The 27,890-nt window shown below is 47.6% G+C and overlaps 2 protein-coding genes across 2 annotated transcripts; both read right to left on the reverse strand.

Moving 5' to 3' along the window:
* Positions 1 to 2,447: 2,447 nt before the first annotated feature.
* LOC115166263 (gap junction beta-1 protein-like) lies at positions 2,448 to 4,499 on the reverse strand. Its single transcript, XM_029720105.1, has 2 exons — positions 4,409 to 4,499; positions 2,448 to 3,711 (listed from the first exon to the last, which is right to left on the reverse strand). The coding sequence occupies exon 2, from the start codon at positions 3,695 to 3,697 to the stop codon at positions 2,870 to 2,872; it is 828 nt and encodes a 275-aa protein (XP_029575965.1). The 5' UTR covers positions 3,698 to 3,711; positions 4,409 to 4,499; the 3' UTR covers positions 2,448 to 2,869.
* A 10,918-nt stretch (positions 4,500 to 15,417) lies between these two features.
* LOC115166279 (vacuolar ATPase assembly integral membrane protein vma21) lies at positions 15,418 to 27,833 on the reverse strand. Its single transcript, XM_029720129.1, has 3 exons — positions 27,677 to 27,833; positions 16,558 to 16,667; positions 15,418 to 15,742 (listed from the first exon to the last, which is right to left on the reverse strand). The coding sequence occupies exons 1-3, from the start codon at positions 27,736 to 27,738 to the stop codon at positions 15,603 to 15,605; spliced, it is 312 nt and encodes a 103-aa protein (XP_029575989.1). The 5' UTR covers positions 27,739 to 27,833; the 3' UTR covers positions 15,418 to 15,602.
* Positions 27,834 to 27,890: the final 57 nt, after the last annotated feature.

A 27,890-nucleotide genomic window follows, 5' to 3' on the forward strand; every position in this document is an offset into this window, starting at 1 on the left:
CATATATATATATAACAGAATAATGTGGGATATGAACATATCATAAATTTTTACTGGTTAACAACCGTTAATGGAAGTTGTCAGTAATCCATTTTAGGACATCCAGTTTTCCACGTCGCTGCTGCTAACCCTTTTGGTACTGATAGTACTAAAACAACGTAGTAAAGCTCCATCGTTTGCTGTGCACCATTAAAACTACCTTTAATGTCTTAATGAGTGATCCGTTCCTGCTGTAGGTGTAGTCTCCGTTCTGTAGGAGTAGTCACCCTGCTGTAGGAGTAGTCACCCTGCTGTAGGAGTAGTCTCCCTGCTGTAGGAGTAGTCTCCGTACTGTAGGAGTAGTCTCCCCGCTCTAGGAGTAGTCTCCGTTCTGTAGGAGTAGTCTCCCTGCTGTAGGAGTAGTCTCCCTGCTGTAGGAGTAGTCTCCCTGCTGTAGGAGTAGTCTCCCAGCTGTAGGAGTAGTCTCCGTGCTGTAGGAGTAGTCTCCCTGCTGTAGGAGTAGTCTCCGTGCTGTAGGAGTAGTCTCCGTTCTGTAGGAGTAGTCTCCCTGCTGTAGGAGTAGTCTCCCTGCTGTAGGAGTAGTCTCCCTGCTGTAGGAGTAGTCTCCGTTCTGTAGGAGTAGTCTCCCTTCTGTAGGAGTAGTCTCCGTGCTGTAGGAGTAGTCTCCCTGCTGTAGGAGTAGTCTCCCTGCCGTAGGAGTAGTCTCCCCGCTGAAGGAGTAGTCTGTAGGAGTAGTCTCCCTGCTGTAGGAGTAGTCTCCCTGCTGTAGGAGTAGTCTGTAGGAGTAGTCTCCGTGCTGTAGGAGTAGTCTCCCTGCTGTAGGAGTAGTCTGTAGGAGTAGTCTCCGTGCTGTAGGAGTAGTCTGTAGGAGTAGTCTCCGTACTGAAGGAGTAGTCTGTAGGAGTAGTCTCCCTGCTGTAGGAGTAGTCTCCCTGCTGTAGGAGTAGTCTGTAGGAGTAGTCTCCCTGCTGTAGGAGTAGTCTCCCCGCTGTAGGAGTAGTCTCCCAGCTGTAGGAGTAGTCTCCCTGCTGTAGGAGTAGTCTCCCCGCTGTAGGAGTAGTCTTCCCGCTGTAGGAGTAGTCTCCCAGCTGTAGGAGTAGTCTCCGTGCTTTAGGAGTAGTCTCCGTGCTGTAGGAGTAGTCTCCCCGCTCTAGGAGTAGTCTCCCTGCTGTAGGAGTAGTCTCCCTGCTGTAGGAGTAGTCTCCCCACTGTAGGAGTAGTCTCCCAGCTGTAGGAGTAGTCTCCCCGCTGTAGGAGTAGTCTCCCCGCTGTAGGAGTAGTCTCCCTGCTGTAGGAGTAGACTCCCCAATGTAGGAGTAGTCTCCCAGCTGTAGGAGTAGTCTCCCTGCTGTAGGAGTCGTCTCCCAACTGTAGGAGTAGTCTCCCAGCTGTAGGAGTAGTCTCCGTGCTATAGGAGTAGTCTGTAGGAGTAGTCTCTGTGCCGTAGGAGTAGTCTCCGTGCCGTAGGAGTAGTCTCCCCGCTGTAGGAGTTGTCTCCCCGCTGTAGGAGTAGTCTGCCCGCTGTAGGAGTAGTCTCCCTGCTGTAGGAGTAGTCTCCCCGCTGTAGGAGTAGTCTCCCCATTGTAGGACTAGTCTCCCCATTGTAGGAGTAGTCTCCCCATTGTAGGAGTAGTCTCCCTGCTGTAGGAGAAGTCTCCCCGCTGTAGGAGTAGTCTCCCTGCTGTAGGAGTAGTCTGCCCGCTGTAGGAGTAGTCTCCCTGCTGTAGGAGTAGTCTCCGTGCTGTAGGAGTAGTCTCCCCATTGTAGGACTAGTCTCCCCATTGTAGGAGTAGTCTCCCCATTGTAGGAGTAGTCTCCCTGCTGTAGGAGAAGTCTCCCCGCTGTAGGAGTAGTCTCCCTGCTGTAGGAGAAGTCTCCCCGCTGTAGGAGTAGTCTCCCTGCTGTAGGAGTAGTCTGCCCGCTGTAGGAGTAGTCTCCCTGCTGTAGGAGTAGTCTGCCCGCTGTAGGAGTAGTCTCCGTGCTGTAGGAGTAGTCTCCCTGCTGTAGGAGTAGTCTCCCTGGTGTAGGAGTAGTCTGCCCGCTGTAGGAGTAGTCTCCCCGCTGTAGGAGTAGTCTCCCTGCTGTAGGAGTAGTCTCCCTGCTGTAGGAGTAGTCTCCCTGCTGTAGGAGTAGTCTCCCTGCTGTAGGAGTAGTCTCCCCATTGTAGGAGTAGTCTCCCTGCTGTAGGAGTAGTCTCCCTGCTGTAGGAGTAGTCTCCCTGCTGTAGGAGTAGTCTCCCCATTGTAGGAGTAGTCTCCCCATTGTAGGAGTAGTCTCCCTATTGTAGGAGTAGTCTCCCTGCTGTAGGAGTAGTCTCCCTGCTGTAGGAGTAGTCTCCCCATTGTAGGAGTAGTCTCCCTGCTGTAGGAGTAGTCTCCCTGCTGTAGGAGTAGTCTCCCTGCTGTAGGAGAAGTCTCCGTGCTGTAGGAGACTCAGTGAGTTCCAATACATTGGGTTTGTCAAGTCATGTGCTGAAACAAATGTTCCTTTATCCACGAGTTGCTGCCTCAAGGTTGTGAGACAAAACAGTGACTGTGTCGATCACGACGAAACCAAGTTTCCCTCCAATCCAGCAGTGAGTTCGTCTGGGCTTGTTTCTTCTTCTTTATATCCCACCGCCGTCAGGAATGTTGAGAACCTAGCACCAGCCACTAGAATAAATAGATGAAGAAATGATTGATTTTATGACTAGATGGAGCTAATGAGGATTTCTATACAGTATTTTTCCAAGCTGGTTACAGTTCATTAGTTTGAAGCAGTGAAAATTATTGGGAACTAGGACTAGACAGACTATCAGAAATGCAGAGCACCACTTCCCCTTCTCCATAGGCAGCAAATCAGAACACCTCTCTCCCTCCAGGGCAGCCTATTAGAAAGCAGAGCACCTCTCTCCCTTCTCCATAGAGGTCTTCCTAGTTCCCACGTTGAACTTGAACTTCGACTGGTCAGCGATCATCTGGTTGATTTCATTCTGTTTGTAGGAGGACAGTTTCTGACCGATCCCTGCTACCTTAGTCTCTTCCTGGTTACCATGGATACACCTCAGACACGCTCGGCCAATCAGGTAGGCCACCTCGGCCAGGTTGAGGAGAACACACAACCCCGACACGGAGAGCATGAACACGGTGAAGATGGTTTTCTCCGTGGGTCGCGACACAAAGCAGTCCACAGTGTTGGGGCAAGGGAACGAGCCACACTTGACCAGACGGAACATCTTGAAGTCAGGGTAGATCAGGTAAAATATATAAAGGAATACGACTTCCAGAACGATCCTAAACAGCACACTGATCATATAGGTCCACCAAAGGGCGCCTGCGATCGCAAACTTCTGGTTCTTGATTTGTTCCAGCTCTTTAGGGGAAACGCGCCCGGACTTCTTCAGGATCTTCTTGTTGATGTGTCTGCGATGGGCTACATGCATGGCCACTAGGAGAGCAGGCGTGGACACCAGGATGAGCTGCAAGGCCCACAGGCGGATGTGTGAGATGGGAAAGAACTGGTCATAGCAGACAGAGTTGCAGCCGGGCTGCTGGGTGTTGCAGGTGAAGCCAGACTTCTCGTCGCCCCAGACCGACTCGGCCGCCACGACGAGGACAAGGATTCTGAAGATGAAGATGACAGACAGCCAGATGCGGCCGATGCTGGTGGAATGCCTGTTTACGCCGCTGATTACAGCGTAAAAGGACCCCCAGTTCATTTTCGATTCCAGGTCTGGAGAGGAGAAACAACAAGGGATATATAGTTCAGACTGTTTAATGTTGACGTTTCAGCTCTAAAGCTTTTCTCAAGCCCAGTCTGGAAAAGAGAAATGTCAAGCTGATGATCACACTCAGGAGAATAACTGTTCTTTAAAAGAATATAGGACTCAGGGAACAACTTTATGTTGACAATGTATTGATACAAGCTGACGTTCGATCACACTCGAAAGGGTCGGCCATTCTTTATAAGAACGACCATGTCAAGGAAACATGTAATGAAGGAATTAGGGGACATCAAAGTACATAACATGTTGGTAATGTATTAATACAATCATTGAAACTGTACAATCTCTGAGTCAATCATTTAATATGGGTAGGCAATCAATCAAACCTGTAGTGAGGAAGAAAGAGTTCTTAAAGAACCCTACTCCTATTGTATGTATCCAACCAACAATCATCAGAAATGCTTGAGCTCAAATCCTAAAACACCAGACACATCGGACAGAAAAACATTCTGAAACGTACTAACGTAGACAAAAAAAACAGAACTTTCCTCCTACATAGTCAACAAACCCCAACCAAACACACCCTTGTCTATGTCCCAAATGACACCCTTTTCCCTATAAAAGTGCACTACTTTCAACTAGGGCCCATTAAATAGGCTGTGATTTATAAAGTAGCCCCAGTATTTCCTGAGCTGTTGGACCTACCAGTCTCTGCCGGCGGTGTCGGCAGCACCGGGTCCGTAAACCACCACCGTCAGGTGTAGCCTGGCCATGGAGCTGGAGCGGTCTGGTCACAGCAATGCCAAACAATACTCAGCCAATCTCTGACCTGCGCTTTAAGAACCTTGGGCGATGGCCTAACACAGTGCAGCGTCACGCCACGTAACTCTCCGATAGCCAATAGCGAAACGATAATGGAGACATGTGATCCATTCAACAAGTATTAATACTGACTGACCGTAACCTGACCTTCAGACAGACGGACACGGCTGCACCAGACAGATAGCCCGAGATATATTCTCCCAAGCAACAACTCAAACATCCATCTCACTAGAATAATCTTACAACTAACTTCAGACAGACACTGTCTAAGACCTCTACTGTAACTGAAGAAATATAGCCACATTTTTAAACAGTCTTTAAACTATGCCAATCATAAAATACACCCAGATCAAAACAAGAGAAGTTATTGTATTCGAGTGAACAGATGTTTCATGGTCAGTAACTGCTCTCTTTCTGCAGAACCATTCTAGAATCTAGTCTGGAATTCCAGAAGAGAACTCCAGAACACCTCAGATAGTCAGATCCTTTTTTTTCTCCTCGTGAATCTCAACACATCATCATCATCATCATCCAAATGGTTAATAAAGAGAATCCGAGATATGATGGATTTTACCTTCAGCTGTGGTGGTACACAAAATGTGTACAAAGAAGGGTTAAATGAAATGAGTGTTTATTTTATAAATCGAACCAGAAGGCTCTTGGCTTGTGAACACGATGCGTTGGTAAAATGCTAATCATTCCCGCGACACTAGCCACTACCCTGCACCGTAGCAGAGCCCAGCGCAGCCTAGCGGGTCATATGGTCTTATATAAACTATTACCATACAATGCTGCCCTTTATCAGAGCCCCAACAAGACTCTGTGTTATTCGGATAAAACACCCTGCTTTCTGCCTACTCCCCTGCAGAACATACAGTAGAAAGAATCTGTGTGGACACAAAAGGCCTGAGTCCCATGCCACATTATTTATTGTGCTTGGAGGGGAGGGGCAGAGGGCTTCTGACCCGAACCACTGAGCGAGAGAGCAGCGGAAAAAGAAGGGCGAGCAGTGGGCAAAATGAGATGTTTGCAGAATCATTCAAGAAACTATAAATCTGAAACATTTCCAAAAGTGGACAGTCAATGTCTTTGTGTTATATACTGGGTGTTTATTTAGGGATTAGATGGTTCTGATTGGCTTGTTCCCCTGATCTATCCATTAGATGGTTCTGATTGGTCTTGTCCTCCTGATCTATCCATTAGATTGTTCTGATTGGTCCTGTTCCCCTGATCTATCCATTAGATGGTTCTGATTGGTCCTGTTCCCCTGATCTATCCATTAGATGGTTCTGATTGGTCTTGTCCTCCTGATCTATCCATTAGATTGTTCTGATTGGTCCTGTTCCCCTGATCTATCCATTAGATGGTTCTGATTGGTCCTGTTCCCCTGATCTATCCATTAGATGGTTCTGATTGGCTTGTTCCCCTGATCTATCCATTAGATGGTTCTGATTGGCTTGTTCCCCTGATCTATCCATTAGATGGTTCTGATTGGTCCCGTTCCCCTGATCTATCCATTAGATGGTTCTGATTGGTCCTGTTACCCCGATCTATCCATTAGATGGTTCTGATTGGTCCTGTTCCCCTGATCTATCCATTAGATGGTTCTGATTGGTCCTGTTACCCTGATCTATCCATTAGATGGTTCTGATTGGTCCTGTTACCCCGATCTATCCATTAGATGGTTCTGATTGGCTTGTTCCCCTGATCTATCCAATAGGATCTGGATCATCTCCTCATTCCATTCACAGCTCAAATCTCTACGTCTTATTTCTGTCTGTCTATTTTTCGCTAAGGACAACGTTCACACCTCTTACCCAATCAGGTGTTAGAATGGAATGACCATGTGACTCCTGTGGTCTCATGTCAGACAGAGGTTGAAACCAATTCTGCTGAGCCCCAAGCCTTGAGCCCCAAGCCCTGAGGACACAAGCCCTGAGGACACAAGCCCTGAGCCCCAAGCCCTGAGGACACAAACCCTGAGCCCCAAGCCCTGAGCCCCAAGCCCTGAGCCCCAAGCCCTGAGGACACAAACCCTGAGCCCCAAGCCCTGAGCCCCAAGCCCTGAGCCCCAAGCCTTGAGCCCCAAGCCCCAAGCCTTGAGCCCCAAGCCTTGAGCCCCAAACCCTGAGGACACAAGCCCTGAGGACACAAGCCCTGAGGACACAAGCCCTGAGCCCCAAGCCTTGAGCCCCAAGCCCTGAGGACACAAGCCCTGAGGACACAAGCCCTGAGCCCCAAGCCCTGAGCCCTAAGGACACATGTCATCACCTGGGGGAACCACCACAGAAAGGCTGTATTTGCTTATCGCTATTTTACCAGGTCAATTGACGGAGAACACATTCTCATCTACAGCAACGACCTGGGGACCAGTTACAGGGGAGAGGAGGGGGTGCATTTTTAGAATTGGGGTACCATTTTAGACCCAGCCATAAATCTTCAACATGACAGATGCGGAGACAGAAAGAAAAGGCTATACGGACACTCCTGACCTGCAAACCGAAATGTACTTTCAGAATTGGTAAAAATTAGGTTAGGGTTAAGGGTTTAGATTAAGGTTTAGGTTAGGGATAAGGTAAAGGCAGTGCTTGACTTGGACTGAAATAGGTTCTGGTACTGTTTATATTCAGGTAGAGGAGCTCCACAGTACTGTTGAGTACTAGCCACTTTAAACAATGCCACTTTATATAATGTTTACATACCCTACATTACTCATCTCATATGTATATACTGTACTCTATACCATCTATTACATCTTGCCTATGCCGTTCGGCCATCACTCATTCATATATTTATATGTACATGTTCGTATTCATTCCTTTACACTTGTGTGTATAAGGTAGTTGTTGTGGAATTGGTAGATTACTTGTTAGATATTACTGCATGGTCGGAACTAGAAGCACAAGCATTTCGCTACACTTGCATTAACACCTGGTATCCATGTTTATGTGACCGATACATTTGATTTGGTTTGATCTCCTGCCCAAGTCAAGCACTAATTAAGAGTGAGTTTTCCTTTTCTGGGTTAGTCGTTTTACATCACGAGTGTCTTTCCGCCAGAGAAACATAATCCGGAAAGTATTCAGACCCCTTCCCTTTATTCCACATTTTGTAAAGTTAAAGCCTTATTGTAAAATTGATTACATTTATTTTTTTCCCTCATCAATCTACACACAATACCCCATAATGACAAAGCATAAACAGATTTGACATTTTTAAAAATGTATTAACATTTAAAAAAAAGAAAGAACTTATTTACATAAGTATTCAGACCCTTTGCTATGAGACACGAAATTGAGATCAGGTTCATCCCGTTTCCATTGATCATCCTTTCTACAACTTGATTGGAGTCCACCTGTGGTAAATTCAATTGATTGGACATGATTTGGAAAGGCACACACCTGTCTATATAAGGTCCCACAGTTGTCAGTGCATGTCAGAGCTAAAACCAAGCCATGAGGTTGAAGGAATTGTCCGTAGAGCTCAGACAGGATTGTGTCGAGGCACAGATCTGGTGAAAGGTACCAAAACATTTCTGCAGCATTGAAGGTCCCCACGAACACAGTGGCCTCCATCATTCTTAAATGGAAGAAGTTTGGAACCACCAAGACTCTTCCTAGAGCTGGCTGCCCGGCCAAACTGAGCAATCGGGGGAGAAGGGCCTTGGTCAGGGAGGTGACCAAGAACCAAATGGTCACTCTGACAGAGCTCTAGAGTTCCTCTGTGGAGATGGGAGAACCTTCCAGAAGGACCACCATCTCTGCAGCACTCCACCAATCAGGCCTTTATGGTAGAGTGGCCAGACGGAAGCCACTCCTCAGTAAAAGGCACAGTAGGCTTGGAGTTTGCCAAAAGGCACCTAAAGGACTCAGACCATGAGAAATGGTCTTTTCGTTTTATTGGCCAGTTTGAGATATGGCTTTTTCTTTGCAACTCTGCCTAGAAGGCCAGCATCCCAGTGTCGCCTCTTCACTGTTGACTTTGAGACTGGTGTTTTGCGGGTACTATTTAATGAAGCTGCCAATTGAGGACTTGTGAGGCGTCTGTTTCTCAAACTAGACACTCTAATGTACTTGTCCTCTTGCTCAGTTGTGCACCGGGGCCTCCCACTCCTCTTTCTATTCTGGTTAGAGCCAGTTTGCCCTGTTCTGTGAAGGGAGTAGTACACAGCGTTGTACGAGATATTCAGTTTCTTGCCAATTTCTCACATGGAATAGCCTTCATATCTCAGAACAAGAGTAGACTGACGAGTTTCAGAAGAAAGTTATTTGTTTCTGGACGTTTTGAGCCTGTAATCGAACCCACAAATGCTGATGCTCCAGATACTCAACTAGTCTAAAGAAGGCCAGTTTTATTGCTTCTTTAAATCAGGACAACAGTGTTCAGCTGTGTTAACATAATCGCAAAAGGGTTTTCTAATGATCAATTAGCCTTTTAAAATGATGAACTTGGATTAGCTAACACAATGTGCCATTGTACGACCCAGGCCAGACGTTCATCCACCTCTGGCCTGCTCGCCTCCCTACCTCTGAGGAAGCACAGTTCCCGCTCAGCCCAGTCAAAACTGTTCGCTGCTCTGGCACCCCAATGGTGGAACAAGCTCCCTCACGACGCCAGGACAGCGGAGTCAATCACCACCTTCCGGAGACACCTGAAACCCCACCTCTTTAAGGAATACCTGGGATAGGATAAAGTAATCCTTCTAACCCCCCCTAAAAAGATTTAGATGCACTATTGTAAAGTGGATGTTCCACTGGATATCATAAGGTGAATGCACCAATTTGTAAATCGCTCTGGATAAGAGCGTCTGCTAAATGACTTAAATGTTAAATGTAAAAATTGGAACACAGGAGTGATGGTTGCTGATAATGTACGCCTACGTAGATATTCCATTAAAATCAGTGTTCCATTCTAATTTACATATATTTTTCAACTGTGCTGTAATGTTTCACAAGTTCTTTATATTCTCATAGTTTCTACAGATTGTAAATTAAAGATGCATATTTTTACTAAATATTATTTTATTAAATCGATTGACTATGGCTTTTCAAATCACCCAGCAGTGCTATCTGCAGAGTTAGTTCTCGGTAAATATTGCAATTCTTCAGCCATTCCTGAACCTGCGACCAAAAACAAGCTTACATATGGACAATACCAAAACAAATGATCTAATGACTCAGTCTCTTTGCAGCAAAATCTGCAGAGCTGGGAAGATTGTATCCCCTATATGTTGTTTTGCGTGTCAATTCATAAACAACGTGCCATGGAATCGGCACATCAAAAATATCTTCACATCTATTTTGCAACCTGTTTGGCACAGCTGTACATTTTTGGTCCTTAAATTAAGCTGGCATACTTTTTTTAATTTATCACAATTTTCATTAACTAATTATATTATTTCATGCAGGGCCGACAGCCAAGTTCCTTACCTTCTCCCCCTTCCACTTGCCTCCTCTATTTGTGTGGAAATGCTACAATCAGTTAGTTGTAATCTTGGGTAGAGCAGACATTTTCATATACTTTTGTTAGCTGCATGTGTGACAAAACTCCACCAGTCCTATTTATGATATTATTAACATTGATTATACCATTATTAAATCATTTTTCCCAAAATAATGTTTATTTTTTATTTTTATCAATTAGTATATTTGAGTTTAACCATAATGTTTTAACATTGGTTCTGTCTTTTCAGGTGGATTAAACTGAAATTGCAACCAGCTTTCTATAGCTTGTTTTTTTTTTAAAAAAAAGCAATATTCTGGAGATGTTTTCATTTTCAAATAACCGAAAGTGAGAAATTGTAATCTGTATAAAGGGAAAAAGGCCATTCTTAAACATGGGGTGAGCCATTTTTACTAATCTGCTGGAAAAACAGTTTGGATTTAAGTACAACTTTTGTATGACAGAGATTCAATTATTTAATATTTAATAATTTCAGCCATCTGAATGAACATTGAACTAACCCATTATATAAATAGACCCATCTAATTTTGTCTGGCTTGCCATTCCAAATAAAGTGGAATATATTTTGCACATATAATAAAAAATAAAGTTGTTCGGTGTAGGCAGGGCCATAAGTAAATAAGTAAATTGGAAAATGATAGAATTAATCAGGGTGTATTTTCCTTTACACACATATATATATATATATATATAATTATTATTTTTAATTTAACTAGGCAAGTCAGTTAAGAACAAATTATTATTTACAATGACGGCCTAAAGTGGGTTAACTGCCTTGTTCAGGGGAAGAACGACAGATTTTTAACTTGTCAGCTCAGGGATTCGATCTAGCAACCTTTCGGTTACTGGTCCAACGCTCTAACCACTAGCAGGGGCGGTTCTGGGTGGGGGGGGGGGGGGGGGGGGGCAGGGAGGACAATTTTGGACCCCCTTGTGGCCCCCCTAAATGTGGAGTATGAAATCATTTTTACATAATTAATTTTTGCTATCGTTCTTTCTTTACATCCGTTATTAGACAGTGGCAACGCGGAACACTAATGATTATGAACATGGTCTTTTGCCTGAAGAAAACGATATGACAACAATAACGTCTAATGTAACTGGCCCCTCTAACAGTACAACTGGCCCCAGCTTGGCCCCCCCCCAGTTGAAATGGTCTAGAACAGCCACTGACCACTAGGCTACCTGCCGCCCCATATAAATGTATTGTTTTTCAGTCTCTCGGTCCCAGCTTCGATGCACCTGTACTGACCTCTCCTTCTGGATGATAGCGGGGTGAACAGGCCGTGGCTCGGGTGGTTGTTGTCCTTGATGATCTCCTTGGACTTCCTGTGACACCGGGCGCTCCTTCGTCTGCTCGAAGTATTTTGCTTCCTCTTTTCAGAATATCGTTAGGTGAATCATGGATGACGAACATCACAGCATTGTTGCGTTAGTCGTTTGTTTAATGTAAATATTTTCCTTTATGATCGGGACCTGTTAGTGGTAATTGTGATAACTGCACTGTAATTTTAATTTGATAAAATATTTTTTTTATAAACATTAACAATCCCAATGTTGTTTAAATATTTAAAATGTTCACACCCTTAATTGGAACTATTTATAAATTAGTATTATTTATGATGCATGATATGGGTCAGGAGTCCAACAGCCCACCAGGTGGCGCAAGACACTACAGTGAAAACACTGAGCTAACAGGGACTTCAACTCTGTGAGGATGAGAGTTGTTCTGCATGGTGGTTTGAGAGTCATATATAATGATGTCTGTGTCTCTGTCAGTAGAGCGTGGTGCTTGCTGTGTCTGTCAGTAGAGCATGGTGCTTGCTGTGTCTCTGTCAGTAGAGCATGGTGCTTGCTGTGTCTCTGTCAGTAGAGCATGGTGCTTGCTGTGTCTGTCAGTAGAGCATGGTGCTTGCTGTGTGTCTGTCAGTAGAGCATGGTGCTTGCTGTGTCTGTCAGTAGAGCGTGGTGCTTGCTGTGTCTCTGTCAGTAGAGCATGGTGCTTGCTGTGTCTCTGCCAGTAGAGCATGGTGCTTGCTGTGTGTCTGTCAGTAGAGCATGGTGCTTGCTGTGTCTCTGTCAGTAGAGCATGGTGCTTGCTGTGTGTCTGTCAGTAGAGCATGGTGCTTGCTGTGTCTCTCAGTAGAGCATGGTGCTTGCTGTGTCTGTCAGTAGAGCATGGTGCTTGCTGTGTGTCTGTCAGTAGAGCATGGTGCTTGCTGTGTCTGTCAGTAGAGCATGGTGCTTGCTGTGTCTGTCAGTAGAGCATGGTGCTTGCTGTGTCTGTCAGTAGAGCATGGTGCTTGCTGTGTCTCCACCGATAAATCCACGATAACCGAGAATTTCAATAAGCATTTCTCTACGGCTGGCCATGCTTTCCACCTGGCTACTCCAAACCCGGCCAACAGCGCCGCCCCCCCACAGCTACTTGCCTGAGCCTCCCCAGCTTCTCCTTCATCCAAATCCAGATCGCAGATGTTCTGAAAGAGCTGCAAAACCTGGACCCGTACAAATCAGCCGGGCTAGACAATCTGGACCCTTTCTTTCTAAAATGATCTGCCGCAATTGTTGCAACCCTTATTACCAGTCTGTTCAACCTCTCTTTCGTATCGTCTGAGATTCCCAAAGATTGGAGAGCCGCCGTGGTCATCCCCCTCTTCAAAGGGGGAGACACTCTAGACCCAAACTGCTACAGACCTATATCCATCCTGCCCTGCCTTTCTAAGGTCTTCGAAAGCCAAGTTAACAAACAGATGACCGACCATTTCGAATCCCACCGTACCTTCTTCGCTGTGCAATCCGGTTTCCGAGCTGGTCATGGGTGCACCTCAGCCACGCTCAAGGTACTAAACGATATCATAACCGCCAGAGTTCAGTGTGTCAAATCGGAGGGCCTGTTGTCCAGACCTCTGGCAGTCTCTATGGGGGTGCCACAGGGTTCAATTCTCAGGCCGACTCTTTTCTCTGTATATTTCAACGATGTTGCTCTCGCTGCGGGTGATTCTCTGATCCACCTCTACGCAGACGACACCATTCTGTATACATCTGGCCCTTCTTTGGACACTGTGTTAACAAACCTCAGAATGAGCTTCAATGCCATACAACACTCCTTCCGTGGTCTCCAACTGCTCTTAAGCGCTAGTAAAACTAAATGCATGCTCTTCAACCGTTCGCTGCCCGCACCCGCCCGCCCGACTAGCATCACCACCCTGGACGGTTCTGACTTAGAATATGTGGACAACTACAAATACCTAGGTGTCTGGCTAGACTGTAAACTCTCCTTCAAGACTCATATTAATCATCTCCAATCCAAAATCAAATCTAGAATCGGCTTCCTATTTCGTAACAAAGCATCCTTCACTCACGCCGCCAAACTTACCCTCGTAAAACTGACCATCCTACCGATCCTCGACTTCGGCGATGTCATCTACAAAATAGCTTCCAACACTCTACTCAGCGAACGTGATGTAGTCTATCACAGTACCATCCGTTTTGTCACCAAAGCCCCTTATACCACCCACCACTGCGACCTGTATGCTCTAGTCGGCTGGCCCTCGCTACATATTCGTTGCCAGGCCCACTGGCTCCAGGTCATCTATAAGTCTATGCTAGGTAAAGCTCTGCCTTATCTCAGCTCACTGGTCACGATAACAACACCCACCCGTAGCACGCGCTCCAGCAGGTATATCTCACTGGTCATCCCCAAAGCCAACACCTCCTTTGGCCGCCTTTCTTTCCAGTTCTCTGCTGCCAATGACTGGAACGAATTGCAAAAATCACTGAAGCTGGAGACTTACATTTCCCTCACTAACTTTAAACATCAGCTATCTGAGCAGCTAACTGATCGCTGCAGCTGTACATAGCCCATCTGTAAATAGCCCACCCAATCTATCTACCTCATCCCCATATTGTTTTTATTTACTTTGCTGCTCTTTTCCCCACCCGTATCTCTACTTACACATCATCATCTGCACATCTATCACTCCAGTGTTTAATTGCTAAATTGTAATTACTTTGCTACTATGGCCTATTTATTGCCTTACCTCCTCACGCCATTTGCACACACTGTATATAGACTTTCTTTTTTTTCTATTGTGTTATTGACTGTACACTTGTTTATTCCATGTGTAACTCTGTGTTGTTGTTTGTGTCGAACTGCTTTGCTTTATCTTGACCAGGTCGCAGTTGTAAATGAGAACTTATTCTCAACTGGCCTACCTGGTTTTTAAATAAAGGTGAATTAAAAATAATTTTTAAAAAATGTAGTGGATAGGATAGGAGCATCTACTAACAGGACTAAAATGTTTCTATAGTTCATCAAAGTACAGGTCATTGATCCTTCGATTTGTTTAATATTTCATCATAACAACCACTGTGGACTTGAAATGCTCCTCTCTCGAGTACCCTGACGATTAAAGTACAGTCCTGGAGACATCAAATTACAACCAAAAATAAAACGTCTACAGACAGTCACACAAATAAAACTCACACAACGTTTTTAAATGAATCCAGTCAACTCAACAAGGACGGACAGATCAAACCACAACAGCAGTGACATGATGTTGGTCACAACAGAAAACAAAATGGCACCTTATTCTCTGTATAATCCACTACGTTTGGTCAAACAGCCTTACGGGGGGGGGCCTGGTCAAACAGCCTTACGGGGGGGGGGGGGCCTGGTCAAACAGCCTTACGGGGGGGGGGGCCCTGGTCAAACAGCCTTACGGGGGGGGGGGCCCTGGTCAAACAGCCTTACGGGGGGGGGGCCCTGGTCAAACAGCCTTACGGGGGGGCCCTGGTCAAACAGCCTTACGGGGGGGGCCCTTGTCATACAGCCTTACGGGGGGGGGGGGGGGGGGGCCCTGGTCAAACGTAGTGCATTAAATAGGGAATAGGGTTGGAAGCAGACAATACAATCCTTCATGCGCGCTCCAGTTGTGAACTGGCATTTCACAGCCGTCTCTGACCGGGGCCCAGTTTATGGCAGGGACGGTGTTCAGTCTGTTACAAAATACACGGAGCTAGGAGAAGCTCACATAAACACCCAATACATTATTCTCTCGCACCACCAGCAGATGGACTTGGAACCCCTCCATGGCTGGCAGGCTGCGAGATGTTGGGCTGGGGAGAAGCCAGGCTGGGGTGGGGGCTGGAGAGAAGCCAGGCTGGGGTGGGGGCTGGAGAGAAGCCAGGCTGGGGTGGGGGCTGGAGAGAAGCCAGGCTGGGGTGGGGGGCTGGAGAGAAGCCAGGCTGGGGTGGGGGCTGGAGAGAAGCCAGGCTGGGGTGGGGGCTGGAGAGAAGCCAGGCTGGGGTGGGGACTGGAGAGAAGCCAGGCTGGGGTGGGGGCTAGAGAGAAGCCAGGCTGGGGTGGGGGCTAGAGAGAAGCCAGGCTGGGGTGGGGGCTGGGGAGAAGCCAGGCTGGGGTCAGGGCTGGGGAGAAGCCAGGCTGGGGTGGGGGCTGGAGAGAAGCCAGGCTGGGGTGGGGGCTGGAGAGAAGCCAGGCTGGGGTGGAAGTGGCTGGGCCTCCATCCCCTGGTCCATGCCTTCTCTGGGCCAGCAGCAGGGCCTCCATCCCTTGGTCCATGCTTTCTCTGGGCCAGCAGCAGGTTAAGGGTTAGTCGTGTTTTCCCTTGTCCTTGGTGGAGCCCTCGTTCCAGGCCACGTAGACAAACAGAGCCAGGACCACATGTACAGCCAGCACAGCTACGATGGCAGCATAGAAATAACTGTCCGAGTTAGACATCTGTAGGGAACCTGGAGAGAGGAGAGGAGGAGAGGAGAGGAGGAGAGAGAGGAGAGAGAGAGGTGGGGAGGAAGGAGAGGTGAGGAAGGAGAGAGAGGTGGGGAGGAGAGAGAGGTGGGGAGGAGAGAGAGGAGGAGGAGAGAGGAAGGAGAGGAGAGGAGGAGGAGAGAGAGGAGAGGAGGAGAGAGGAGGAGGAGAGAGGAGAGGTGGGGAGGAGAGAGGAGAGAGAGAGGTGAGGAGGAGTAGGAGAGAGAGAGGAGGAGGAGAGAGAGAGGTGGGGAGGAGGAGAGAGGTGAGGAGAGAGAGGTGAGGAGGAGAGGGGAGGAGGAGAGAGAGGAAGGAGAGGGGAGGAGGAGGAGAGAGAGAGAGATGGGGAGGAAGGAGAGCAGGAGAGCAGGAGAGGTGAGGAGGAAGGAGAGGTGAGGAGGAGAGAAAGGTGAGGAGGAGAGAGAGGTGAGGAGGAGAGGTGAGGAGGAGAGAGAGGAAGGAGAGCAGGAGAGGTGAGGAGGAGAGAGAGGAAGGAGAGCAGGAGAGGTGAGGAGGAGAGAGGAAGGAGAGGGGAGGAGGAGGAGAGAGAGAGATGGGGAGGAAGGAGAGCAGGAGAGGTGAGGAGGAGAGGGGAGGAGCAGAGTGAGGAAGGAGAGGGGAGGAGGAGCGAGGAAGGAGAGAGGAGGAGGAAGGAGAGAGGAGGAGGGGAGAGAGGTGGGGAGGAAGGAGAGGCGATTAGGGGAGAGAGGAAGGAAGAAGAAAAGTCAATTCAAATAAATTGTTTTGAATATTGATTGGGATATTTAGGCCGCGTCTCAGACAAGAAATAATGATTTACCTTCAAAGATGTATGCCTTTGATGCGAAGTACAGTCCTATGGGCAGGGTGACCATCAGGATGGTGAAGAAGAGAAGAGTTTTCAGAGCAGACACCAGAGAACTGTCATTCCTGCAGGAGAGACAACATACATCCTCCATCATATCCTGTCTTGGCGTTGGCTCTGGGTGAGTACATTATGTGAACTGCATGTGTTTGATATTATTGAATGCATAGACCTACTGTTAGCTATGGGACGCTAATACAGACAGACCTAGTTAAAATACCTTAGACCAGTGGTGCTGCCCTCTAGTGGGGAAACTCAGAATGATCACCACTGTAGACCAGTGGTGCTGCCCTCTAGTGGCGCTGCCTAGTGGCGCTGCCCTCTAGTGGCGCTGCCCTCTAGTGGCGCTGCCCTCTAGTGGCGCTGCCCTCTAGTGGCGCTGCCCTCTAGTGGCGCTGCCCTCTAGTGGTGCTGCCCTCTAGTGGTGCTGCCCTCTAGTGGGGAAACTCAGAATGATCACCACTGTAGACCAGTGTTTCTCAACTGGTTTTGCCTGGGGACCCAAATTTGACAATGGCTATTGAGTCGTGACCCAATATCATGGACTGTCCGATGGGTCCATGGTGTAATACAGACTTCACTAAACAATAGACTGTCTCTTTGATTTCCGGTTTGGAGCGAGCAGTCGCACTTCGCTTCGCTCCACAGGTAATATTACACTTCATTACATTACAACGGTTTGGTTTGTTTGATCTGAGCAATTTTTCTTAGCTAGCTACATAGCCGTCTTTGTATCAAAGATAATTGTGTAGTTTAGAGTAATTAGAGTAATTATTGAGGCTAGCTATTTTTCATCCTCCTAACGTAGTCAACACTGCTAGCTAGCTAGTCAACACTGCTAGCCAGCCAACTAGCCAACTTCTACCGACTAGCAGCACTGTAGAAACTATTACATTACAACGGAACGACTTGATTAGTGTAGTGTTAGTGTTAGTTAGCTAGCTACATAGTTGTCTTTGCTGTCTTTGTATCTTTGTATCTAAGATAATTGTGTAGTTTAGAGTAATTTAGAGTAATTATCGAGGTTAGCTAGCCAGCCGCGACGCGACGCCTTGTCCAGACTCCAGACTTAGTCAACACACCTAGTCATCAAACCCACTGCTAGCTAGCCAACCGTTACCAACTAGCAGCGCTGTAGATACTAATACATTACAACGGAACGATTTGACTAGTGCAGTGTTAGCTAGCTAGCTACATAGTTGTCTTTGTCATAGCTTGATAATTGTGTAGTTTAGTAATTATCGAGGTTAGCTAGCCAGTTATTTCGTCCCCCGCGACGCCATTTTTCCAAACCAAGCCAACTATTACCGACGAGCAGCATTGTAGAAACTAAATACATTACAAAGGAATGTCTTGATTAGTGTTATGTTAGCTAGCTACAAAGCTGCTTTTGTATCATGGCAAGGTGTAGTACTGAAACTATCGAGGTTACCTAGCCAGCTACAAAGTCAACAACGCAGCCACTGCTAGCTAGCCTACTCCACCAGCCAGCAGTACTGTATCATTTGTCATTTTAGTCAATAAGATTTTCGCAACGTAAGCTTAACTTTCTGAACATTCAAGACGTGTAGTCCACTTGTCATTCCAATCTCCTTTGCATTAGCGTAGCCTCTTCTGTAGCTTGTCAACTATGTGTCTGTCTATCCCTGTTCTCTCCCCTCTGCACAGGCCATACAAACGCTTCACACCGCGTGGCCGCTGCTACTCTAACCTGGTGGTCCCAGCGCGCACGACCCACGTGGAGTTCCAGGTCTCCGGCAGCCTCTGGAACTGCCGGTCTGCGGCCAACAAGGCTGAGTTCATCTCAGCCTATGCTACCCTCCAGTCCCTAAACTTCCTGGCACTGACGGAAACATGGATTACCACAGATAACACTGCTACTCCTACTGCTCTCTCCTCGTCTGCCCACGTGTTCTCGCATACCCCTAGAGCATCGAGCCAGCGGGGTGGTGGCACTGGAATCCTCATCTCTCCCAAGTGGACATTCTCTCTTTCGCCCCTGACCCATCTGTCTATCTCCTCATTTGAATTCCATGCTGTCACAGTTACCAGCCCTTTCAAGCTTAACATCCTTATCATTTATGGCCCTCCAGGTTCCCTTGGAGAGTTCATCAATGAGCTTGACGCCTTGATAAGTTCCTTTCCTGAGGATGGCTCACCTCTCACAGTTCTGGGTGACTTTAACCTCCCCACGTCTACCTTTGACTCATTCCTCTCTGCCTCCTTCTTTCCACTCCTCTCCTCCTTTGATCTCACCCTCTCACCTTCCCCCCCTACTCACAAGGCAGGCAATACGCTTGACCTCATCTTTACTAGATGCTGTTCTTCCACTAATCTCATTGCAACTCCCCTCCAAGTCTCCGACCACTACCTTGTATCCTTTTCCCTCTCGCTCTCATCCAACACTTCTCACTCTGCCCCTACTCGGATGGTATTGCGCCGTCCCAACCTTCGCTCTCTCTCTCCCGCTACTCTCTCCTCTTCCATCCTATCATCTCTTCCCTCTGCTCAAACCTTCTCCTACCTATCTCCTGATTCTGCCTCCTCAACCCTCCTCTCCTCCCTTTCTGCATCCTTTGATTTTCTCTGTCCCCTATCCTCCAGGCCGGCTCGGTGCTCCCCTCCTGCTCCGTGGCTCGACGACTCACTGCGAGCTCACAGAACAGGGCTCCGGGCAGCCGAGCGGAAATGGAGGAAAACTCGCCTCCCTGCGGACCTGGCATCCTTTCACTCCCTCCTCTCTACATTTTCCTCTTCGGTCTCTGCTGCTAAAGCCACTTTCTACCACTCTAAATTCCAAGCATCTGCCTCTAACCCTAGGAAGCTCTTTGCTACCTTCTCCTCCCTCCTGAATCCTCCTCCCCCTCCCCCCTCCTCCCTCTCTGCGGATGACTTCGTCAACCATTATGAAAAGAAGGTTGACGACATCCGATCCTCGTTTGCTAAGTCAAACGACACCGCTGGTCCTGCTCACACTGCCCTACCCTGTGCTTTGACCTACCTCTTTCTCCCCTCTCTCTCCAGATGAAATATTGCGTCTTGTGACGGCCGGCCGCCCAACAACCTGCCCACTTGACCCTATCCCCTCTCTTCTCCAGACCATTTCCGGAGACCTTCTCACCTCGCTCATCAACTCATCCTTGACTGCTGGCTACGTCCCTTCCGTCTTCAAGAGAGCGAGAGTTGCACCCTTCTGAAAAAACCTATACTCGATCCCTCCGATGTCAACAACTACAGACCAGTATCCCTTCTTTCTTTTCTCTCCAAAACTCTTGAACGTGCCGTCCTTGGCCAGCTCTCCTGCTATCTCTCTCAGAATGACCTTCTTGATCCTAATCAGTCAGGTTTCAAGACTGGGCATTCAACTGAGACTGCTCTTCTCTGTGTCACGGAGGCTCTCCGCACTGCTAAAGCTAACTCTCTCTCCTCTGCTCTCATCCTTTTAGACCTATCTGCTGCCTTTGATACTGTGAACCATCAGATCCTCCTCTCCACCTTCTCCGAGCTGGGCATCTCCGGCGTGGCCCACGCTTGGATTGAGTCCTACCTGACAGGTCGCTCCTACCAGGTGGCATGGCGAGAATCTGTCTCCGCACCACGTGCTCTCACCACTGGTGTCCCCCAGGGCTCTGTTCTAGGCCCTCTCCTATTCTCACTATACCCCAAGTCACTTGGCTCTGTCATATCCTCACATGGTCTCTCCTATCATTGCTATGCAGACGACACACAATTAATCTTCTCCTTTCCCCCTTCTGATAACCAGGTGGCGAATCGCATCTCTGCATGTCTGGCAGACATATCAGTGTGGATGACGGATCACCACCTCAAGCTGAACCTCGGCAAGGCGGAGCTGCTCTTCCTCCCGGGGAAGGACTGCCCGTTCCATGATCTCGCCATCACGGTTGACAACTCCCTTGTGTCCTCCTCCCAGAGTGCTAAGAACCTTGGCGTGACCCTGGACAACACCCTGTCGTTCTCCACTAACATCAAGGCGGTGACCCGATCCTGTAGGTTCATGCTCTACAACATTCGCAGAGTACGACCCTGCCTCACACAGGAAGCGGCGCAGGTCCTAATCCAGGCACTTGTCATCTCCCGTCTGGATTACTGCAACTCGCTGTTGGCTGGGCTCCCTGCCTGTGCCATTAAACCCCTACAACTCATCCAGAACGCCGCAGCCCGTCTGGTGTTCAACCTTCCCAAGTTCTCTCACGTCACCCCGCTCCTCCGCTCTCTCCACTGGCTTCCAGTTGAAGCTCGCATCCGCTACAAGACCATGGTGCTTGCCTACGGAGCTGTGAGGGGAACGGCACCTCCGTACCTTCAGGATCTGATCAGGCCCTACACCCAAACAAGGGCACTGCGTTCATCCACCTCTGGCCTGCTCGCCTCCCTACCTCTGAGGAAGCACAGTTCCTGCTCAGCCCAGTCAAAACTGTTCGCTGCTCTGGCACCCCAATGGTGGAACAAGCTCCCTCACGACGCCAGGACAGCGGAGTCAATCACCACCTTCCGGAGACACTTGAAACCCCACCTCTTTAAGGAATACCTGGGATAGGATAAAGTAATACTTCTAACCCCCCCCCCTTAAAAGATTTAGATGCACTATTGTAAAGTGGTTGTTCCACTGGATATCATAAGGTGAATGCACCAATTTGTAAGTCGCTCTGGATAAGAGCGTCTGCTAAATGACTTAAATGCAAATGTAATGTAAATGTCTACTACTATGGTTTTAAAGACAGTCATTACACAGACAAATTACCTGAGAAAACATGAATTATTAACTGAAGAGAATAAGCCGTTTAATGAAGAGACTTGTTGGGATGTAATACATGATCAGACTCAGAACATAACATCAAGACCAGGCCAATAATGTTAATCCACACGAACACACACCAGTCCTATAATGTTAACAGGAACACACACCAGTCCTATAATGTTAACAGGAACACACACCAGTCCTATAATGTTAACAGGAACACACACCAGTCCATTAATGTTAACAGGAACACACACCAGTCCATTAATGTTAACAGGAACACACACCAGTCCTATAATGTTAACAGGAACACACACCAGTCCTATAATGTTAACAGGAACACACACCAGTCCTATAATGTTAACAGGAACACACACCAGTCCTATAATGTTAACAGGAACACACACCAGTCCTATAATGTTAACAGGAACACACACCAGTCCAATAATGTTAACAGGAACACACACCAGTCCTATAATGTTAACAGGAACACACACCAGTCCTATAATGTTAACAGGAACACACACCAGTCCTATAATGTTAACAGGAACACACACCAGTCCTATAATGTTAACAGGAACACACACCAGTCCTATAATGTTAACAGGAACACACACCAGTCCTATAATGTAACAGGAACACACACCAGTCCTATAATGTTAACAGGAACACACACCAGTGTTTAAAATAGAAAAAAACAATCATTAGGAATTACTAATCATCAATAACCATGTGAATAGTCTCATAACCTTGAAAGGTGTTAAAGGTGTTTGTTAACCAGTTCAATAACATGTAATATGAATGTAATATAAATGTAATATGAATGACCAATAATAACTCATTAACCTGTTTATTTAGTTAGTGTGTGTGTGTGTGTGTGTGTGTGTGTGTGTGTGTGTGTGTGTGTGTGTGTGTGTGTGTGTGTGTGTGTGTGTGTGTGTGTGTGTGTGTGTGTGTGTGTGTGTGTGTGTGTGTGTGTGTGTGTGTGGCCCATCAGTGGGAAAGCTGCGGGGTGTTTCTTCAATAAGTTTATTGAATTCTGGGGTGATGGTTGACAAGTCAACTCGGAGGTCATGCTGGCTGTCCGGTTTGTTTTCAGCACGGCAAGGTGCGCCTCCCATCTCCACTCAAAAGGGGGTCCGGTATCCTGTCCAGGTGCGGTAGAGAGAGAGAGCGAGAGAGCGAGAGAGCGAGAGTTGAAAACAGCAGGTCCAGGACAAGGTAGCACGTCCGGTGAATAGGTCAGGATTCCATAGCTCCTCCAGGAAGTAGTGGCAAAACTTTCCATACAGCTCGACAAGATGTTGAATGGGTTTTTTTTGTTTTTCTTCCAGTGTGTCGCCGTGTGCCCCCCTCCCTTGCATTGACACATTGAGAAAATTCAGATGATCAAAAATATCCCCCAGGTAGGCAACCTGCGCGAACCATTCCTCACAATCAAAATGTTCTGCCAGAGGTGACTTGTTTCCTCGAAAGAAACGCAGGAATCTCCACTCGAAGCTCAGGTGAGCCAACACTTTACCCCTGGAAAGACAGCGGACCTCCGCATGATAAAACACCTGCTGGTCCTCCTCCCTCATATCCCTGCAGACGGCCAGACGGCCTGCTGGTCCTCCTCCCTCATATCCCTGCAGACGGCCAGACGGCCTGCTGGTCCTCCTCCCTCATATCCCTGCAGACGGCCAGACGGCCTGCTGATCCTCCTCCCTCATATCCCTGCAGACGGCCAGACGGCCTGCTGGTCCTCCTCCCTCATATCCCTGCAGACGGCCAGACGGCCTGCTGGTCCTCCTCCCTCATATCCCTGCAGACGGCCTGTTTTTCCTGGAACTCTTTTTTAAAAATAATTGACCCACTTGATCACATATCCACTGTGTTAGACAGCCCCTGGCCAGTCCAGGTACATATCCACTGTGTGAAAGACAGCCTCTAGCCAGTCCAGGTACATATCCACTGTGTTAGACAGCCTCTAGCCAGTCCAGGTACATATCCACTGTGTTAGACAGCCTCTGGTCAGTCCCACAGAGTCCAGGTACATATCCACTGTGTTAGACAGCCTCTAGCCAGTCCAGGTACATATCCACTGTGTTAGACAACCTCTAGCCAGTCCAGGTACATATCCACTGTGTTAGACAGCGTCTGGTCAGCCCAGGTACATATCCACTGTGTTAGACAGCCTCTGGCCTGTCCAGGTACATATCCACTGTGTTAGACAGCCTCTAGCCAGTCCAGGTACATATCCACTGTGTTAGACAGCCTCTAGCCAGTCCAGGTACATATCCACTGTGTTAGACAGCCTCTGGCCTGTCCAGGTACATATCCACTGTGTTAGACAGCCTCTAGCCAGTCCTAAAGGTATTATCCCAGCCGTGTCTAACATAGACCCATTAGAATGGCCTGGTTAGCAACACTCATCAAGCTGCAGTGGGTAATGGCCGTTTTCACTGATGCTCTCTGTCTGGTGTGTCCTGGATTCTTCTCCTGGTGTCCTCTCTGGTGTGTTATGGATTCTCCTCCTGGTGTCCTCTCTGGTGTGTTATGGATTCTTCTCCTGGTGTCCTCTCTGATGTCTGGTGTGTCCTGGATTCTTCTCCTGGTGTCCTCTCTGATGTCTGGTGTGTCCTGGATTCTTCTCCTGGTGTCCTCTCTGATGTCTGGTGTGTCCTGGATTCTTCTCCTGGTGTCCTCTCTGATGTCTGGTGCGTTTTGTCCTCAGACATGTCCTGGATTCTCCTCCTGGTGTCCTCTCTGGTGTGTCCTGGATTCTTCTCCTGGTGTCCTCTCTGATGTCTGGTGTGTCCTGGATTCTCCTCCTGGTGTCCTCTCTGATGTCTGGTGTGTCCTGGATTCTTCTCCTGGTGTCCTCTCTGATGCGTTATGTCCTCAGACATGTCCTGGATTCTCCTCCTGGTGTCCTCTCTGATGTCTGGTGCGTTATGTCCTCAGACATGTCCTGGATTCTTCTCCTGGTGTCATTGGATAGGTGTTTGGTTTTAACTTTATTGGCGTGCGACTCTCCCAAGATTTCAGTCACATATCAATCAAATTTATTTATATAGCCCTTCTTACATCAGCTGATATATCAAAGTGCTGTACAGAAACCCAGCCTAAAACCCCCAAACAGCAAGCAATGCAGGTGTAGAAGCACGGTGGCTAGGAAAAACTCCCTAGAAAGGCCAAAACCTAGGAAGGAACCTAGAGAGGAACCAGACTATGAGGGGTGTCCAGTCCTCTTCTGGCTGGGCCGGGTGGAGATTATAACAGCACATGGCCAAGATGTTCAAATGTTCATAGATGACCAGCAGGGTCAAATAATAATCACAGTGGTTGTAGAGGGTGCAACAGGTCAGCACCTCAGGAGTAAATGTCAGTTGGCTTTTCATAGCGATCATTCAGAGTATCTCTACCGCTCCTGCTGTCTCTAGAGAGTTGAAAACAGCAGGTCTGGGACAGGTAGCACGTCCGGTGAACAGGTCAGGGTTCCAACAGGTCTGGGACAGCAAGTCTGGGACAGCTAGCACGTCCGGTGAACAGGTCAGGGTTCCAGCAGGTCTGGGACAGCAGTTCTGGGACAGGTAGCACGTCCGGTGAACAGGTCAGGGTTCCAGCAGGTCTGGGACAGCAGGTCTGGAACAGGTAGCACGTCCGGTGAACAGTTCAGGGTTCCAGCAGGTCTGGGACAGGTAGCACGTCCGGTGAACAGGTCAGGCTTCCAGCAGGTCTGGGACAGGTAGCACGTCCAGTGAACAGGTCAGGGTTCCAGCAGGTCTGGGACAGGTAGCACGTCCGGTGAACAGGTCAGGGTTCCAGCAGGTCTGGGACAGCAGGTCTGGAACAGGTAGCACGTCCGGTGAACAGTTCAGGGTTCCAGCAGGTCTGGGACAGCAGGTCTGGGACAGGTAGCACGTCCGGTGAACAGGTCAGGGTTCCAGCAGGTCTGGGACAGCAGGTCTGGGACAGGTAGCACGTCCAGTGAACAGGTCAGGGTTCCAGCAGGTCTGGGACAGGTAGCACGTCCGGTGAACAGGCCAGGGTTCGATAGCTACAGGCAGAACAGTTGAAACTGGAGCAGCAGCACGGCCAGGTGAACAGGTCAGGGTTCCAGCAGGTCTGGGACAGCAGGTCTGGGACAGGTAGAACGTCCGGTGAACAGGTCAGGGTTCCAGCAGGTCTGGGACAGCAGATCTGGGACAGGTAGCACATCCGGTGAACAGGTCAGGGTTCCAGCAGGTCTGGGACAGGTAGCACGTCCGGTGAACAGGTCAGGGTTCCATAGCTACAGGCAGAACAGTTGAAACTGGAGCAGCAGCACGGCCAGGTGAACAGGTCAGGGTTCCATAGCCACAGGCAGAACAGTTGAAACTGGAGCAGCAGCAGCATATCAATAGCAGCAGGTGTGGGCTTTTTTGCACTTAGCGCAAAGTGCCTTTTCATGTACGGGACATAAGTTTGTCAATGAATCTTGTGAGGGCTCCAGATATTGACATTTTCTTTCTTTTTTTTTTTTAAGTCAGCTGTCTTATCTTTGTGGCTTGGATGCTTGGTGTCCAGATGTCTTTTCATTTTGGAGGGTTTCATGCTTTCATTAGCTAACAGCTCGTTGCATAGGACGCACAGTTGTCTATCCTGACCCCTGCCTGTCTTCTTTATATGGAAAACCATATTCGATGAAGTCGGAGTCATATCTTCTCCTCTCGACAGGGGTCCGGGTTGTCTGCCTTGTCGTTGACATTGGAAGCAGCAGTGGATGAAGAGGGAGGATGAAGAGGATGAAGAGGGACCAACATTTTAAAAATGTGTCCATGATTTTACTCTGACAGCTGGCCCACGAGTTAAATGACAGCTAACTATCCACGTGTGCAATGCCTGCAGAACACCTCTGGATAGTTAGCTGTCAATCAAGCTAACTGAAAATCTGTATTATCTGATTGGACGTGTCACATTTAAAACAAAACAATGTGTCAGAATGACATTTTTATTGGATCAGTGTGTGTGTGTGTGTGTGTGTGTGTGTAGAAATCTGTCATTTCATTGGATCATTATTGTATTGGTCAGTGTGTGTGTGTGTGTGTGTCTAGAAATCTGTCATTTCATTGGATCATTATTGTATTGGTCTGTGTGTGTGTGTGTGTGTGTGTGTGTGTGTGTGTCTAGAAATCTGTCATTTCATTGGATCATTATTGTATTGGTCAGTGAGTGTGTGACATTTCTCCACTACGGACCAGCTACACGTGTAAATTCAGCAACAATAAGCGGTGCGACGACATCCTTTCAATATAAAAGTTTCGATGCGGCGGTTACCTTTCAAAATATATATATATATATTTTTGTGTGTGTTATATACATATTTTTTCTTACACAAGTGCCACGACCCCCCAGTTAGGAATCACTGTCCGTATACATCAAAGGTGCTGGCTAAAGCGCCGAGCTAGCTATCTAATGAATGGGCTAACCAACTAGCTACTGTTAGAGCTAGCTATCTAATGAATGGGCTAACTAACTAGCTACTGTTAGAGCTAGCTATCTAATGAATGGGCTAACTAACTAGCTACTGTTAGAGCTAGCTATCTAATGAATGGGCTAACCAACTAGCTACTGTTAGAGCTAGCTATCTAATGAATGGGCTAACTAACTAGCTACTGTTAGAGCTAGCTATCTAATGAATGGGCTAACTAACTAGCTACTGTTAGAGCTAGCTATCTAATGAATGGGCTAACTAACTAGCTACTGTTAGAGCTAGCTATCTAATGAATGGGCTAACCAACTAGCTACTGTTAGAGCTAGCTATCTAATGAATGGGATAACTAACTAGCTACTGTTAGAGCTAGCTATCTAATGAATGGGCTAACTAACTAGCTACTGTTAGAGCTAGCTATCTAATGAATGGGCTAACTAACTAGCTACTGTTAGAGCTAGCTATCTAATGAATGGGCTAACTAACTAGCTACTGTTAGAGCTAGCTATCTAATGAATGGGCTAACTAACTAGCTACTGTTAGAGCTAGCTATCTAATGAATGGGCTAACCAACTAGCTACTGTTAGAGCTAGCTATCTAATGAATGGGCTAACCAACTAGCTACTGTTAGAGCTAGCTATCTAATGAATGGGCTAACTAACTAGCTACTGTTTGAGCTAGCTATCTAATGAATGGGCTAACTAACTAGCTACTGTTAGAGCTAGCTATCTAATGAATGGGCTAACGCTAACTAACTACTGTTAGAGCTAGCTATCTAATGAATGAGCTAACGCTAACTAACTAGCTACTGTTAGTAACGTTAGCTAATACGACGACTGGGATAATTAGCATTCTCTTACCCTCTGAAATCCGGGGCACCAGCATACGTGTTGCTAAGAGGTGTTTTGGCATATCCTTCCATTTCTCTGAGAAATACGGTAAATAAAACAACTAAATGTATATGGAATAGACAGAGGGTGAGCTGTCGTCGCTATGGATATTTTCAACACTTCCGCATTTGATCACGGGACAAGCACATGACTTCTTTCCCATTGGCTCGGTGCGTCATCAACT

Source organism: Salmo trutta, chromosome 3 (genome assembly GCF_901001165.1).
Source record: "Salmo trutta chromosome 3, fSalTru1.1, whole genome shotgun sequence".
NCBI lineage: Eukaryota > Metazoa > Chordata > Actinopteri > Salmoniformes > Salmonidae > Salmo > Salmo trutta.

Bases quoted from the DNA above. Each gene is read 5' to 3' on its own strand.
- LOC115166263 (XM_029720105.1), bottom strand. From the start codon at position 3,697: ATGAACTGGGGGTCCTTTTACGCTGTAATCAGCGGCGTAAACAGGCAT.
- LOC115166279 (XM_029720129.1), bottom strand. From the start codon at position 27,738: ATGGAAGGATATGCCAAAACACCTCTTAGCAACACGTATGCTGGTGCC. The intron at 16,668-27,676 runs GTAAGAGAATGC...TCTCTCCTGCAG, and splicing joins GGTGCCCCGGATTTCAGAGG to GAATGACAGTTCTCTGGTGT. The intron at 15,743-16,557 runs GTAAATCATTAT...TCCTCTCTCCAG, and splicing joins AAAGGCATACATCTTTGAAG to GTTCCCTACAGATGTCTAAC.